An 18,185-nucleotide genomic window follows, 5' to 3' on the forward strand; every position below is an offset into this window, starting at 1 on the left:
GTATCCATGTTAACTTCTTGACTTTGATGGTTACATTATGGGATATGTGGACATGTATTCTTACTTTTAAAAAACATACCTTAAGTTTATATACTAAGTAGGTGATTAGGCATCATGACTCCAACTTACTCTTAAATGGTTCAGGGAGGGACTTCCCTGGTGGCACAGTGGATAAGACTCTGTGCTCCCAAGGCAGGAGGCCCGGGTATGATCCCTGGTCAAGGAACTAGATCCCACATGCACACCGCAACTAAGAGTTCACTTGCTGCAACTAAGGAGCCAGCGAGCTGCAACTAAGGAGCCCACCTGCTGCAACTAAGACTCAGCACAACCGAATAAATTTTTTTAACATAAAATATAATAAAATAAATGGTTCAGGGGAAAATACATGTATCCTGTGTGTATATGTAAAAGAAAGAAAGAGGGCTTCCCTGGTGGCGCAGTGGTTGAGAGTCCGCCTGCCAATGCAGGGGACACGGGTTCGTGCCCCGGTCTGGGAAGATCCCACATCCCACATGCCGTGGAGCGGCTGGGCCCGTGAGCCATGGCCACTGAGCCTGTGCATCCGGAGCCTGTGCTCCGCAATGGAATAGGCCACAACAGTGAGAGGCCCGTGTACCGCAAAAAAAAAAAAAAAAAAAAAAAAAAGAGAAAGAGAAAATGATAGGAAAAATACAGCTAAATGCTGACAATTGGGGAATCTGGAAAAAGGGATTACAGGCATTCTGTATGGTATTATGGCAACTTTTCTGAGACTGAAATTTCAAAATGAATAGAAAAAAAAAGACATTCTTTATAACTATATAAATTCTAAGGCATAGTAAATGAAAAAAACACTAAGTGCAGAAAAATGTATGTTACACTATGTAAATAAAGAAAGTATGGTGAGCGTATGAACACAAATATGTATGTCATGAGACTATATTCTGATACAGGTAGAATGCCTCTGAAAACGTGCCAGAATCTTATCTACACTGGTTTCTTCCACAGATGAAAGGTAAGTGGGTAGAGAAGGATGAGAAAGAAGTTTTTTTACTCTGAAAATTTGAATTCTGTACTATGTGAAATGAAGTAACTTAAAAAGACAAGCCAGAATGCGTCAGTGGTTGCCAAATACAGGTGCCAGGCTGGCTACCTTAGAAGAACCTGGGGAACATTTAAAACTACATTAGCAGGCATCAATTCCAGAAATTCTATTTCAGTGGGTCCAGGAAGCGGTAAAATTTCCCTAGTTAATAATAAAACATAGCATGGTTTGGGAACTGCTGCTTTAATCAAATCACCCAGACCTGATGCTCTCTAAATCCCAAATTCTAAGTAAATTAGGAAATCAGAAACAAATACTTTTTGTCTAATGAGAAAATAAGATCATAATATCTAGGGAAAGAATACTCCACAAGTGAAACTGGAAATTCTGAAACCAGGATTTACACTGAATTCCAAATAGAAGCCAAGTCTCACTAGTTACTCTACCTTTCTGCTCCCTTATTAAGGACCAAAAATATTGTGGAGGCTAAGGCAACCTGAATATCACTTGGTATAGAAAACACATTCAAATACTCTGCATTCTTCAAAAGGAACATTCTATGTAAATCTATTACAAGAGTATATAGTTATTTACTTTCCATTAAAAAAAAGTCAGTGTGGGCTTCCCTGGTGGCACAGTGGATGGGAGTCCGCCTGCCGATGCAGTGGACGTGGGTTCATGCCCCAGTCTGGGAAGATCCCACATGCCGCGGAGCAGCTGGGCCAGTGAGCCATGGCCGCTGAGCCTGCGCGTCCGGAGCCTGTGTTCTGCAACGGGAGAGGCCACAACAGTGAGAGGCCCGCGTATAGCAAAAAAAAAAGAAAAAAAAAAAAAGTCAGTGGACACAACAAGTAAACACAATATCTGTAACATTCGAGATTTCAAGTGGTATGTTCACCAGGGTTCATTTTATTATTGTGTTTTATATCTTAATGTATATTAACTATATTCTCTTATATGCATCAGATGTTACATGATAAGAAGGTAATTGTAAAAAATTAGAGCAACAAAACAACAGTTCAGATATCTGGTCCTTACATTTAAAAAAGAGAAGTAAATACAAGAAAACTAAGCATTACCATGCCAGCAGTACATATTTATTATTATTCATGAATGGTCAAAAGACTTACAAGGCCCATTACTATTAGTATAACCACACATAAGAAATACCACTTAGTGACATGGAGTGAAAAGGACAGTTTCATATATATTAAAAAAATACATACACATACACACATTCTCTCTCTCAAAGGCTCACCATTCACTGCTACAAAAGCAGGAGGCATCAAGCGGCAGGAGTTCCGATATACATAACAAGTTGAAACATCTCAAGCATAAAAACTACACTTAAGTTGCAAAAATAAAGTTTCTTTCTTCAAACATTTTGATCTGAGCTCAAGCAAAGCAAATGATGAACACCAATGATTTTTATACTATTTAACATACTTTAAAACATAAAAGGATCAACAGATACAAAAGTCCTGAAAATGTAGGGGTTATTTATAGGAATGAACAATGCATTTCATCCAAAAAAAAGTCTACAGCAGATGTGTTTCATCCTGGCTCTCAAATATTTGAGAATCATAATTTACTATATTCAAACAGCAAGTTAAGCCAGAACAAAATGATAAACAGAAAACTCATTACTCCAAACAAGGCATTACTGCCCTTGGTTTCCTCAGACAGTTTCACTAGTGCAAGAGCATCATTTACCTGAAAGATCATGAGTCACAATTGAAGAGCACTCATACAAAACTATTTCCTTTTTTCTTTAAAAAGTGCCACATACTTGACTTCTCCTTTAAAAAAAACAACAACAACACACATACACTAATGAAAGACCGTTTGTCTCCATCTCTTGTCAATGAGGAAAGGCCAGAGTGATTCTTTGATTCCAATTCGAAATGGTGTTCGCTGGCCAATGCCTAAGGTCTCCAATTTGGAGCAGTCAAGCTGAGCGTTTCTTGGACGTTGTGCTCCTAAGACAGGACTGTCAGTTATCTTTAAAACAAAAACAAAAAAATCAAAAATAAGAAGCCTCAGGCTGAAGTTTTATATTCGCTACTTCCCTTTGCCCTCTTGCCCTCGGTGCAAGAAATCAGATTTGATCCCTGGAAAAATAAATAAAATGTCCACCACAATCAAGACAATACTTTTTCTATAAACTTCACCAATACTCATGGGCTTCTTTATACATGGTAATTTAGAGAAAATTAACAATAGAAACTGCCAAAATACAAGCAAAGTTCACTTTGATTAGTGCCAGAAAATAAAGTTATCCAAAACTTCCAAACAACAAGAAAAATGTTATCCATAGTACATACTGTAGTGATAGACCTGGACTTCCAAACAGTAAGGTTAGCTTGGTTTTTTTTTCTTGCCCACGCCTCAAGGCTTGCAGGATCTTAGTTCCCCTACCAGGGATTGAACCTGTGCGCCCTGCAGTGGAAGGGCCAAGTCCTAACCACTGGACTGCCAGGGAATTCCCAGCAAGAAGGTTTTAAATGCCATGTACTTACCGGTCTTAAGTGGCTGCTGGGGAGGTTGAAGGTGTCTGCAATTGCACACGCCATTTCATACTTAGTCATCTGTTCATTGCCAGACCAGTGAAAGGTTCCCTTAATTGACGGATCCTGACAAGGACACAAAAAATTCAAAACGGTTTCAAACTTTTTGAGTTGAGTGGAATGGCAAGTTTGACAAGAAAACTAACTTAAACAGGTTCAGGAAATAAAATGCATCGCTCCTTTCTGGAATGCTATACACAAGATATCTAAAATCAAATTCCTATAAATATCCCCAGCTAAACCAGAAAAGCAATTTCTAGAATTTAGCCTTAAGAATTTTTTTAAATAAAAGTATAAGTAGTTCCAATTTTATTTAGTGGGAATCCTAAAATGATTACAGATTTTTATGAAACACAGGCCAATTTAACAAGTATTTCCAACTATCCTAAGAAGCTAAAACCAAAACTTAACAGAACCATTTTTCAAGATGAGCTAATTGGTCATAACATCCTTAAAAATTGTCATGGTACATATTTTTTTTAAAAAATATATAAATTTTGATGTATTAGAAAAAGTCATGCTACTATTAATATTCTAAAATAAATCACTCTCTAATCTTTCTTTCTGTGGATATTCTATTTTTTCAAATGCTTAAAATGAACTACTATTCAAATATCCAAAAACAATTACAAATTATTCTTACACTGGCTGAAATGATAAATCCCTATGTAGCTTCTTCTCTGCCACTACCTAAATCTTAAAATAGACATTATTTAAGACAGTCTTCTTAAAAGACATTAGGAGATTATTTTGTTACCCGAAGAAAAATACCAGTTTTCAGTTATCTTGCAATAAGAGAGTGACAGATGGGGTCTACAGTATTTGAGAAATAAAATCAAACGTTAACAGCAGAATACTTTTATTATTCATAAATACAGCCTACTATCTGAACTACTTTTGTTTGGTGTCCTTGTTAAGTTTTTAAAAAGCATTTAGAGGGCTTCCCTGGTGGCGCAGTGGTTAGGAATCCGCCTGCCAATGCAGGGGACACGGGTTTGAGCCCTGGTCCGGGAAGATCCCACATGCTGCAGACCAACTAAGCCCATGAGCCACAACTTATCGAAACTGCGCTCTAGAGCCTGCGAGCCACAACTACTGAAGCCCGCGTGCCTAGAGCCCATGCTCTGCAACAAGAGAAGCCATTGCAATGAGAAGCCTGCGCACCGCAACAAAGAGTAGCCCCCGCTCACCGCAACTAGAGAAAGCCCGCTCGCAGCAACGAAGACAAAACACAGCCAAAAATAAAAATAAATTAATAATAATAATTTAAAAAAAGCACTTAGATTCTCACCAGCATCCTCTTCTCTGCTAACTGACGACACACAGTGGCCACATCTTTGACGTGTGTGGGGAACCGCTGCTGCCAGTGGTCCATGTTCGCAGACTTGTTGCTGAACTGCACTTTATCAAACATAACAGTCACGGCACTTTCCTCAAGCTTTTCAACTTCTCCATACAGAACAGGAATTCTCAAAACAGCAGCTCCTACAGAGTAATAAAAGCAGGTAATACTTCAAAGCTGACTGGTTCTTAAGTCTTGCTATAAGATCAAAGTGTGCAGATTTAAACGACATCATCGCAGAAAACTTGCAATATACCAAAATGACACAGCTCACCTATTTAACAAATGTGATCCTGAATATTTTTAAGTGTCTCTGTCATGTGGGTTATTTTTTATAATTATATTAATTAAATAATTTCTTCATTATTGTGGCCATTAAAAATAAAACTGATCATGACAACTAAATGCAACAGGTGATCCTTGATTGTGCCTAAAAAATAAATGCGATAAAGGACATTACTGGGACAAAATTCCTACACAGACTGTATTGTATTAATGTTAAATTTTCTAAGTGTGATAACTGCATCGTAATTATGTGAAGAACATCCTTCTTGAAGATACACAGTGAAGTATTTCAGAGTGAAATTCAACTAATTCTCTATGAGTTCAGGAAGAAAAGAGTGTACATATAAAACACGTGGCAAAACATTAACAACTGGTGAATCTATATAAAGGGTATATGAGTGTTCACCATAGTCCTTGAAAACAGACTAAGGAATTATGAAGTATTTCGATTTTATGTTGGTCAATACTGAGGGGTTACAACAGTTTAAATAATTAACGCTTTAACTGAAATTTTAAAAAAACTATTTAAAATTAAATTAACTTATTGTGCAGCTGCAGACGACCTTTGAACAACACAGGTTTGAACTGTGGCATCCATTTATATGTGGATTTTTTTCATGTAGCACATCATGTACAAGACTTGAAGTGGACAGCCTATCCTTACATAGGCATAAGGTGAGTGACCTTTAATATAAAATTAATAACGTGTTAGTTTTCTTACTGTTTTATAACTTTGTTTTCCAAGAGTTACATTACTATACAGCATGCCTCTCTTCTCTCTCATAATTGGAGAAATTCTATATCAGTCTACCACACAGGTAAGTGGTTTTAGAAAAAAATATACCAGTATTTCTAACACTATTATGAATATGACTGTAATACTGTATATGTCATTTAAATTTTACAAAGATTCATTCATTAGTGTATAGGCTAGGCTACCATTAAACAATCATATCGATTACACTAGGCTACCATAAAGCAATCATATTACTGCTTCTTCCTTATCAACGCCTGAATCATACCTGTAAATAATTACAAATTTCTTCTCACACTGTCTTTTCATTTTTGATGTGTAGTGTTAGTAACACGTGTAACACCTATAGTGTTTTGTATCATATAAGACAACAATGGGAGTACCCTGGTGGCGCAGTTGTTAAGAATCCGCCTGCCAGTGCAGGGGACACAGGTTGGATTCCTGGTCCAGGAAGATCCCACATGCCATGGAGCAACTAAACCCACGCACCATAACTACTGAGCCTGCACTCCAGAGCCCGCAAGCCACAACTACTGAGCCCATGTGCCACAACTACTGAAGCCCACACGCCTAGAGCCTGTGCTCCGCAACAAGAGAAGCCACCGCAATAAGCCTGCGCACCGCAACGAAAAGTAGCCCCTGCTCACCGCAACTAGAGACAGCCCGCATGCAGCAACGAAGACCCAACACAGCCAAGAAAGAGAGAGAGAGAGAAGAAAGGAAAGGTTAAAGACGTGACTGTCCTGGGAATTATATTTAAAAAAAATACATATAACACACAAAATATGTGTAAATCGATTGTTTATGTTTTAGTAAGGCTTCAGTCAATAGTAGGCTGTGAGTAAGTCTTTGAGGAGTAAATGGATTTCCCACTATGCAGGGATTGGCAACCCTAATCCCTGCACTGTCCAAGGGTCAGCTATATATTGATAATATATTCAAGGATGATTTCCAAAGGATAATTTATAACACACAAAAAAACCCCCAAATGTGTTAGTATGTATATATACTAGGGGATGCTTCTCAGGGATGTAGTACAGTCTGAGGCAGGAGTTTTAGTGCAGGGGATCATTAAGTCAAATATTATGCAGCTACTGATATGAAAAAGATATTCCAGAGATGGCTCCTTAAGAACTGAAATGCATGTACATGGGGGGGAGAAAAACCAGGTTACAAAACAACGTGCACACAGGTTTAAAAATTCAAAAAAATACTTCCATACATAAGCACAGTTGGTGCTTCTCTCTCTGAGGGAGTATTGAGAGAACTCTTTACAATTTTAAATGTTTTTAAAAACTTTTTCAAGGAGGGTATACTTTTTATAATCAGTACATTTATGTTTGCATATATATACACAAACACACAGGAAAAAAGAAAAACCATACAAATAACAGAATACCGCAATCCAAGAAAAATGATATTGACCCGTTTTTTGAAAGATTACAAAAATTTGTAGTGTATGATTTGTTTTCTTTAACGACATTCCTGTACCCACTGATACTGGAAAAAGTCTGGAAGGATTCATAAATTCTTCAGGATTTCGAGAATTCTTATTTTTCTTTTTTATTAACTGCATTCCCTAGTTTTTCTCCAGTGATTTATGTTCCTCGACTAATTTTTTTTAATTAGAAACATATATATACATCATAAACAAAAAGGAATCCTCAAAAGCAGTCACGTACAGGGCTAAAGAGATGTGTCTTACCTAAATTGTTCTCCAGGACAGCCCTTTCTCCTTCTAATTTTGTTTTGCCATATAGATTTAGGGGACTTGGTATGTCTTCCTCTCTATAAGGTGGGTTTGTTCCATCAAAAACATAATCGGAGCTAATGTAGATTAGAAATGCTCCAACTGCAGCTACAAAAAAAAAAAAAGACAGAAAGAAAAGAATCTATTAAATTACTACATGACATTACTGTTCACTGGAATTTGTAACAGCTTATTCATCATATATATAACAAATCTTTTATAAACCATCTAAAAAGTTTAATCTTTACAAACTCAGCGATCACTCAATATCTTATGCAGATTTTATAAAGACATCATTACCTGCTTCCTTTGCTAAGTTCCCAGAAGCATCCACATTAAGTTGAGAAGCAGCATCCGGCTGATTTTCGACAACATCTGGCCTTCTCTCTGCTGCACAATGTACTATGACATGGGGCTGGGAGTTCAGCATTGATGTGTTTTTAACCCAAAAAGGAATAAAACAAAAGAACTGTAGCCTTCCAACAGTAAATTAATTCATAGAAAATGTTTATTAAATCGACATTCCTTCAACTAAAGAATCATTGTAATTTTTAATGTAGTTTTGTCACACTTCCCTGTTTCAACGTTCAAACTTCCTGAAAGGCAAAGAGCAATTTAGCAATCCCCAGGCAAAATCAGACACAACTCTTGTTGACAACCATGCTTTTAAATCAAAAGAAGCTTCATCCCCCTAATCTGGGTGGGAGAAAAGAGCGATCATTTATGGAATTAACATGATCTAAATACTTAATAAGTCTATGGTAAAGGGAGAGGAATATCAATTGCAAATTAAATTCATAAATTCCAATCTCTTAAACCAGTCATTTAAAGATTAACCATCCATAAAACTTGTATTCCCAGTTGAGCATTTAAGTATGCCACCTATACGCTAAGCACCCTGCGAGAAGCAAGGATTTCACAATCTAATGCAAAAGACAGATATGTAAAGAGACTGTTTCAATATCATATGACCTATATCAGGACAGAGGAATGCAGAGGGTCCCTTGTAGAGAAGGGGCACCTACTTCCCAGAGGAGCTGAGTAAGAGCTAAGATTTGGGAAGATGAGTGACATGCAGGGCTCGTGTACCCACTCACCCAACTTCCTCCTTCTCAGCAATTGCTTGAGGAAGCATGATCTGAGAGCTGTTTTCAAACTTAAGTGTGCATAAGCTGGGATGGTTCTTAAAATGTAGATCCCAGGCCCCACCACACACTTATTGAATGAAAATCTCTGAGAGTGAAACCTAAGAACAAGTTTTCCAAGTGATTCTGATGCAGGTTTTCCTTGGATCATATTTTTAGAAAGAATCTGAACTTCTGATTTGATCAGAGGTGTAACAGAATCTAAATTTTTCTGTTAAGTCTTCTGTGACCATCGCCAACAAGTGGTTTAACCACTCTTGCCTTTGTGATCTCTAAAATGCAAATGAGAATATTTTGCAGTGTTGTAAGGTTTACAGATAATATTAAGAAAGGATTTGCATAGAAAGTAGTACTTAGAAGAATACTTCACAAACATAAGCATTTTACAAAATGCTTCATTTTCTGCCTTTTGTCAACCTATGTCTCAACCTAATCTTTTATAAGGATGACATATTCTTATCCATGCCAAAAAAAAGTGCAGTATATATTACTGTTGCTTAATATGTTAGAGCTTTAAGTACAATAACTTCCTTGAGAACAAGAGCATTTTTCAAGTCATCCAGACAATTATTAATAGTTAACTTACGTGTTAAAATAAACCATACCTGAAAATCATAAATGATGTGATGAACTGCATTAGAATCCAAGAGATTAACCTGCTCAAATTTTGGTCTTGCTCTTCTAAAACCACAGCCAACGGCATGCCAATTATTCTGTTGAAATTCTTTGTAAACAGCTCTGCCAAGAAGCCCAGTGGCACCAGTAATCAGAACCCGCCTGTTGGGGATGTTAACTTCCTCCTAAACGTGAAGGGGGTGGAAAAGGATTGTTTAATTTGAAAATAGTCTCTCAACGAAATCAGCCACCATTTTCATTCACTAAATACTTCAAAAGTCTTAATTGTATGCTTCCTTGCCCAATCTATAAGCCAATTCTTAAGTTAGAACAAAGATTAATCAAAATGCATGGGTAAGTGTGTCACTTAAGAAAAAGTTTTGCCAGGGAGCAACTAAGCTCGTGCGCCACAACTACTGAGCCTGCACTCTAGAACCCGAGAGCCACAACTACTGAAGCCTGTGCACCTAGAGACCGTGCTCCGCAACAAGAGAAGCCACTGCAATGAGAAGCCCGCGCACTGCAACGGAGAGCAGCCCCCGCTCACCGCAGCTAGAGAAAGCCCGCGTGCAGCAACGATGACCCAATGCAGCCAAAAATAAAAAATAAAATAAATTTATTTTAAAAAAGTTTTAATAATCTTACGCAAGAAAAAGAACCTAAGATGATACTGCAAGGAATCACCTAGTCAAATAGATTTAGATTTCCTGTGGTAATAATGGAAAAGCTTATTTTTACGATCAGTGATGTCCAAATTAGTAAAAAACAGCAATTACGTTCTTCCGTTTATAAAAATGCAGTTAGTTCTAAGCTTACTTACTTTATGGCCCGATTAAATACTGGGGCTATGGTCTGCTGATATGTTTCCAAATTGACATTTCTGGTCTTCAGTTTTTAATCTCAAGGTTTTTTTCAAATCTCATTGACTTTATCATACTGTGATAGGTCTAAATTAGAGAATTCACATTTCACAGGAATTTATGTAGAAGAAAAATAAATTTGGTCCTTATAGCACTAACATTCTTTCTAAGTTTAACCAAACTGGTAAATATATTCCTGCATTAACTCTTCTTTTTTTTTGGAAATACTTTCATTTGTATCATTTTTTTAGATTCCACATCATATAACATTCTTTTTTTAAACTTTATTTATTTTTTATACAGCATGTTCTTATTAGTTACCCATTTTATACATGTTAGTGTATATATGTCAATCCCAATCTCCCAATTCATACCACCACCACCATCCATATTCCTGCATTAACTCTTAATTTACCTATTTAGACCAGTTAAAACAAATAAACAAAGATAGAGGAACTCGTCTGTGCTGCTATTGTGAAAGGAAAAATTCCTCACAGACTGAAATTAAAAAGGAACTACTATTTAAGAAACAATTTAAGTTCTATGTTTACATAGAACTTTCCCTTCTTCCCAAGATAGGTAACACCGAATTTCCTCAGACTCTTGAATTAAGTCAACATTTACTATTAAAAAACAACAAAAAGTTTTATTAAATTTTATCAACTTGAGTCCTTTTAAATTTCAGATGTTGTTATAGTCACCTAATTCTGAGCTGTCAAAAATCTTAAATATGCACGCACGCAATAACCTTTTTTGTGCACACAAAAAGACTTTTTTTTCCTAGCCCTCAATTCAGCTAACTTAGAAGACTATACATTTTTTTTAAAAAGGCCACCCAAATCAAGTATTTCTAGCATATGAAAAACCTGAAATGAAAGAGCTGACAGAGACAGTACAAAGGTAGTTCTTAAAGATATTTTTTCCTTAGTTCAACCAATTTCAAGACATTTTAGAAGTTAGAGAAAAATTCATCTATGCTCTCTGTTGCAAAACTTGCCTCTAAGCCAAATGATCTATAAAAACAAGGATTTCAGCCAGCAAAATATTTTCTCTGAATTTCTGGCAAGAAAACAACTCTACAAAGATTCTAATTGTAAAGAGGTTAAAACATGTCAAGTCTAGTAGAGATACGATCAGAAAACAATTTACACAGGATAAAGATCCCTGGGAAAATACTATAACAGACCTATGATCTGGTTTCTTCTAAGTTTCTCACTTCACTCTTAAGAAGGAAAGGAATAGACAAGAGTTCTTAGATCAGTGGTTCACAGGCTTTATACGCTGAGGACAGGAATCGACTGGAAGGCTTTCAGATCAAGTACATTTGGAATGAGGCCTCGTAATTTGCCTTTGTAACAAGTTTCCAGGTGCTGATGCTGGTGATTTGGAAACGGAATTTTGAGAACTCCAGGAAAGTCCAAGACCTTCCTAAAGATAGCTCTTAATCAAAGAAGTCAAAAAACTGCCATCTGCCTTTCTAGCAGCGACATCTTCCCCATTTTCCCCCTTAAAAAGGAAAACTAGAAGAAGTAGTTAAAGAACAAGCATCATGCTTGCAGTAACCACAAAATTCTTAAACAGTAAAATAAGATCTCTAGGTACTTCACTGATTCTGTGAAGCACATTTTTTCCTCATTTATCATCTCTGTTAAATGAATGAAATAAAGATGGTTTGGCAGTGTTTTTTGCTTTTTAGTGCATCTTAAAATAAGAGCCCAGATAATCTTATAATTGAGAGCATCTTAGATTTGATGAAATACAGTATTAAGTTACAAGCACAGCAATGCTCTTTAGGGAATATAATACCACTTAACTTTAAAAAAGGATGGGGGTTGCATGGAAAAAATACAATCTTACATCCTTATACCCTGGGATAATATGTAAGGTCCCTGGAAGAAAATATGAAACTGTCCGTGTTACCTAGTGGTCAGATGTCAATGCTCAAGAATTTTCTACGTTAAAAGAGCAGAGATCGGGCTTCCCTGGTGGCGCAGTGGTTGAGAGTCCGCCTGCCAATGCAGAGGACACGGGTTCGTGCCCCGGTCCGGGAAGATCCCACATGCCGCGGAGCGGCTGGGCCCGTGAGCCATGGCCGCTGGGCTTGCGCATCCCGAGCCTGTGCTCCGCAACGGGAGAGGCCACAACAGTGAGAGGCCCGCGTACCGCAAAAAAAAAAAAAAAAAAAAAAATCAGAGATCTAAAGTACAAGCATTTTCTGAAACAAATGATTCTGCACAATCTTATATTTGAAAACTATCATGTGTTATATAAACCTACATCATACCTTTTGACCACAGGAGGAGTCCTATTAGACAGGCAGGGCAGATATCACTTCCGAAGTGAGGAACCTTGTCTACAGATGTTAAAGGTCTTGCCCAGAGTAAAACGGAAAAGGTTGGAAACAGAACTTGGGCCCTTTTGCTTCTATCATCCAGCAAAATACATACTGAGTTTTGTCTCAATCCTTTGAACTTATACTCGGTTTCATGATGATTAACCACACTCTGTGGCATTGAGAAGTTACTCCATCTCTATTGATCTAACTCCCACACTCTGTGGCATTGAGAAGTTACTCCATCTCTATTGATCTAACTCCTCACTGGTGAAATGAGGCATTTGGAAAAGATGCCTAAGGCTCTTCCAGCTTTACAGTCCTACAATTCCATATTATCCTTACCACAGAAGGATCTGAATAGAGTGAAAGAAGGTTCATTTACTTAAAGTAACTTATCCTCTTTTCATATAGTTCTCTCTAGAGACTCAATGAGCACCTTTTGTCACCAGTATACGAGCCCAACAAGATGTTTTCATTTGGACTGCAAGTTTATTGGTGGTTAGCAAATAAAATACGCATCACTCTGAAATTAAAAGAGGCCAAACAAAACTATCTCTTCTATATTTGACTCTACCTGAAGCTTCTTAAAGCACACTATTTTGATTTTTTTCTTTTTAAAAGAGGAGAAATAGTCCTCTAAAAATTATTTTGGACCATTACTCTGTAAATTACTTTAGTTCTGCAAAACACAGGAATGTCCAAACACTTCAAGGAACTCTGAATAGAGGAACAAAAAGCTGTCTTGTTAACCCAAAGAATTAAGAGTTGAAGATACTCTGTCTGCCTGAAAAGTCTGTTTCGCAATTTTTATTCTTATGGGTCAGGAATATTAAACACCACTTTAAGTTGCCCTGAACATATGTGCCTCTTATCCTATAAACTCTTAGATGTACAGAATTCAGTAACTTCAGGTGACCAGATTTACAGACACCTCCCCCTCCCAAAAAAAAACTTGAAAAAGTAAACGCATATAAATAAACGAAGAGCTGTAGCTCTTATTACGCCATCAAATCAAATAATACCAAATTGTACAGGTAATGGAAGATAAATGGCTCTTTCAAAATGGTCTAAACAGTACTCTGGAACAGAGGTTTCTACTTGAGCACACTTGGATTAACTTCTACTAAAAAATGTCTTAGAAAAAGTCAAGAGTGAAACAAAACAAGTGTCTAAAGAGGGATCTTCTTAAATGTTAGTGGTAAATGTAATTATACTTTGCTATTTTTAGAACCTCTTCAATTTGGCAAAGCTTCACACTGATTTATATGATTCTTACAACATTCCCCTTGAGGCAGATCTATGAGGAGATACTCCTGGACTTTAAAAAACTTTAGATACCTAGGTGACACTTGTCTAACTCCTACTGGCATCCTATTGTACCCCACAGCCAGTATTACTAACAGGAACCACTACAGTCTATTTCTCAGACATAAACTATAAGACACGAGCAAGTTTTAATTCCAGTTTTGAGAGCAGCAAATATGTGCCAAGCTTTTGGTTGTGCAATTTTACTGAAGGAAAATCCATTTTCATTAGTCTACTGAACTCCTACTGTGAAAACTGATTAAGCTGTATATACATACATGTGCGCATATACACTGACATAAACAAACAATATGTAACATTACAGTACTCAGCATTGTTTGGGGTACACAGGAACAAAAGAGAGGTTTAAATTGCCCATTATTCTAACCTTACCCCCCAAATACCAAAACGATTTGAAACACTAAATCTGCTATATTTTGAAGGCGTAAGAATTCTGCATAATCAAAATAGCCATCACCTACGTCCTCTCTTATATCCTTAAGATATGTTGGTCTGGGCATTAACATCTTCCTATCCCCAGTGCTAGATACACTCTGTGGACTGATGAATGCTGGGGGGCCTGGAATTAAACAGGAGAGAATGGAGGCTCTCCAAACACAGTAGTAGCTTTCGTTTATGCAACCTCCGTAGTGGTTCAAATAGATCTGTATTTGAATCCCGGCTGCAATCTTACTGAATGAACTTGGGCCAAGGACTCGCCCTCTAAGCCTCAATTTTCTTATCTGTAAAATGGAACAAAACGAGTATGTCATAAATATGAGAACTAAAGTAAATAATGCATGTAAAGTGTATAACACAGTGACGAGTTCAGTAACTTTTCAACTCCAAACCTGTTATTATTTCTGAAAAGCCACCTGGCCCCTTCTTTCTTAGAGATACGAACAGTTAAGACCAAAGGATACGAACAAAGGATGAAAAAGAAATTTAGAAATAATCAAAACTGAAACAGCTCTGAAAACCCCTCTCCGTTCCCGAGAGGGGAGACAGGAGAGTCGAAACTGAAACCCGACCTACTCTTTTCCCGTCACAGCGGCTGAAAAAAGAAAACACAGAAGGGTGTGCACCGAAGTAAACAAACTCGGCGGCGCCGCCCTCGCCGCCCGGGGCCTCCGACTCCGGCAGGAGGCGTCTGGAAAACCACTCCAGCGCCCGCTGCAAGACTCGTCACCTCCGCGCACTCAGTTCCTACGATACGCACCTCCCCTCCCCGCCCCAAGACCCGGGCCGACTCCCTCACCTCCACCAAACGGCAGTTCCCGGGAACAAAGTGAATAGAAAGCTCCTTCTCCCGCCCCACCATGCCCGCCGTCTTGGCGCCGCCGCCGCAGCGACCGCCACTTCCCCCAGCCCAAGATCGCCGCGGTCCGCAGCTCTAAAGCCCTCGGCCCGCCTCCCCTAAGTCCGGGCCAGCCCCCGCTCACCGCTTCCGGCTTCCGCCGCCAAGACCGCAACCCTTGATTGGCCACGCTCCGCCGACGCCCCAGAAAGGGGACTGGCGCGCTCGGGACGCTCCCAGCCCACGCGCCAACTCTTAAAGGGAAACAAAGGCCCTGGTCTTAAGCAAGGAATGCGAGTTTTGTTTTGGGGCCGGGGGCGGGGGCGGGGGCGGGGGTGGGGGTGGGGGGAAGGACGAGTTGTTTATTTTGTGTGTTTTTCCTTCTAGACTAGGTAAGGATTGAATTGGATCGCCTAGACTTGAGCAGTGCATAAGAATCTACTGCATAAGAATCTATTACATACATAAAGTGGGATAAAATATTTTAAAGTCATGGTGGGAGGGGGGGAGGCGGGGGGGGTGAGGGGGAGGGGAGGAAGCACAATGGACCAGTGTCTCTAGAGCATTAAGAGTGTTTGAGAGATTTAGAAAGACACTGGAATAAAAATAAAAGTGTTGGTATCTGAGTCATTAACACCCCAAGAACCCATTTGTCTTTCCGGGATGCTAAAAAGTAGTACGTGTGAAATTCCAAAGATCTCAAACTAATTTTGACTAGTTAAAAATAAAAAGATGTGGGAGGCTGGGGGATGAATTATTTGGGTACCTCTCCCAAACGCAGATTCTCGGACCTTACCAGTAATTGCAGAATGAGCTGTGGTAGTAAAGCCTGGGACTTCTGGTAGATTTAACGGGAGTCCAGATCAGCCCTTGAGAAGCACCGCCTTACAGGCTGCAGCGTCGGGCTACACGAGCCGAACCTCCGCTACCAAGGAAAATTAAAGGAACCAGGGGAATATAGTAATACTGAACCTTCTACCACCTGGATCGCGCTTTTTTAAAGTAACGAAGACAGCTCTAAGCGTTGAGCACTTAATTGCAACTGATTTCTCTTCCAGTTCAAACCCGAAAAGCCCCCCGCCAGCCGAGATGCTTATGAAATTTACTCGGGGGGTGGGGGGGAACCAGAGCATGGACCACATAGGTTTCGCCAACTTTTCACCGAACGGTCTTCAGCGTTCTTGTCCAGGCATACAGGATACCAAGACCTTAGAAGTCGCCCGCAAACGTGATTACTGTTTGGATCTTTCTAAAACGACATTATTTTCATAAACCTTTTTTTGGTTTAATCTTAGAGCTCAACGCTAAGCAGCCTTTAAAATTTTTTTTCCCCATCTGAGTCCCGTGACTTTCCTTCCTACCCAACCCCCAACAAGAACTCATTTCCTTATTTGCATAAGCATAAAGTTTCTTTAGAACAGTAACAGAAGACAGCCTGAGGCCCCCCACTTTTCAATTTTTGTTTTAATCCAGGCTGTTAATCAATTTAGCATTACTTAGAGTCCTTGAGAGGAATGCCCCAAACACTAAACCATGCATAATCTGCAAACAACAAAGAAAATGTGTGGGTGGGTTTTGGGGGAGCGGTTTCAAGATCCTCTTGATCCTCCTCTCTTTAAGAAGCGGGAATTTTTGTGAAGTTTCTAGTTGCAACGTGTGATGCAGTCTGATCTTTCCAGGAAAAAAAAAAAATGTGTTCAACGCGAAAACGGTTTAAGGTCAGGCATATGCAATTAGCATTTTGGGTCTCAGAGCAGCTTTATCTAGAGTGAGGAACAAATAGACTTTACTTGCCTGCGTTTGAGGATCTGGTTTCATGTTTGCCAGATAAAACGTGGGTATGGTTCCAGGGGCACATGTTCGTGTATGGGTTTTAATCATTCTTTTTAAAAATGGAAGTTTCTTTGTGAATAAAAACGCCACTGTTATACAGACAATATCCAAGTTCCTGTGGTGGCTAAGTCTATAAATTTAACGACAGCAATCTGGAGATAAAAGTTAGGTTAGCAGATTCATTTCATGCCAAGACAAAGAAAGGCTGGAGCACACAACTATAGATAAAAATCGTTATTTATATAGAACCTTCACCTACATCACTGCATTTAATCTGATAAATGAAACTGCTGTTCTGTTTTGGATTTTATTTTTGTCAATTGAGACTTAGTTGAGCTCTCCATACAGCGTCAATAATTAAAGTTGCTTTATTATTCCAAGTCCCAAAGTTACACGTTTTAAAGAAATGAATGACACTTATTTGTTTTTTTACACACCCTTTCAGCTTTTACCAGACATTCATTGGGATTCTTTTAAAGAAACTCTTAACTCCAGAATGCTTCTTTTCTTGAATAGCTAACTCTTACCTGTTCCATGTTCTCCGGCATTTCAGGCATGATTCCAAAATTATCTCAGGAAAAAGATTTAAGATGGGTCTCTGCCTCTGCCTCCTCGGGCTGGGTCTTTGTTCTGCCTGCAGAGAGCGCAGGCACGGGAAAACGTGAGCCACAGCTTCACTCGACCTTTGAAATTAGCATTTTGAGTCCAATCCCAGAATCTCGTGCAGTTTTCCACACTGCAGTAAACTGGCAGCTGATTCCCCGTGGCAATCTTGAAAATACCCAATGAGAAGTTTCATGTTTTATTGCCAGCCAAATGAAGGTCCATTATCAAAACCATTAGGAAAACCAACTTTTTTTTTTTTTAAGAAATAAAGATGTAACAACAAAAACTTCCTGTGAAAACTTGTTGCAGTTTTCTCTTGCAAAAGAAAAGCAAGAGCCAGCAGTTGGAAAGCACACAGACTATGCAACTGATTTCTGTTCTGAAATATTTTATTGAGTTATGCCTTGTTACAATAGAATCCGTTTGGTAAAGTTCGCCAGTGCTTTCCCAACCAGTGCTTTCTA

General features: G+C 38.7%; 1 protein-coding gene across 3 annotated transcripts; it reads right to left on the reverse strand.

Annotated features, from left to right (window-relative positions):
* Positions 1 to 1,903: 1,903 nt before the first annotated feature.
* On the reverse strand, positions 1,904 to 17,812 carry MAT2B (methionine adenosyltransferase 2 non-catalytic beta subunit). Of its 3 annotated transcripts, XM_067732916.1 has the most exons (8): positions 17,643 to 17,798; positions 17,077 to 17,267; positions 9,476 to 9,670; positions 8,026 to 8,140; positions 7,681 to 7,833; positions 4,886 to 5,079; positions 3,547 to 3,660; positions 1,904 to 3,028 (listed from the first exon to the last, which is right to left on the reverse strand). In XM_067732916.1, exons 2-8 carry the CDS (start codon positions 17,161 to 17,163, stop codon positions 2,858 to 2,860), a joined length of 1,029 nt encoding a protein of 342 aa, XP_067589017.1. In that variant the 5' UTR covers positions 17,164 to 17,267; positions 17,643 to 17,798; the 3' UTR covers positions 1,904 to 2,857. The 3 variants fall into 3 exon arrangements, with proteins under 3 accessions (XP_067589017.1, XP_067589019.1, XP_067589018.1); XM_067732918.1 differs by lacking the exon at positions 17,077 to 17,267 and having other exon boundaries at positions 17,643 to 17,812; XM_067732917.1 differs by lacking the exons at positions 17,077 to 17,267; positions 17,643 to 17,798 and adding an exon at positions 15,244 to 15,403.
* Between the last annotated feature and the right edge of the window lie 373 nt (positions 17,813 to 18,185).

This window comes from Pseudorca crassidens, chromosome 3 (assembly GCF_039906515.1).
Source record: "Pseudorca crassidens isolate mPseCra1 chromosome 3, mPseCra1.hap1, whole genome shotgun sequence".
Lineage (NCBI taxonomy): Eukaryota > Metazoa > Chordata > Mammalia > Artiodactyla > Delphinidae > Pseudorca > Pseudorca crassidens.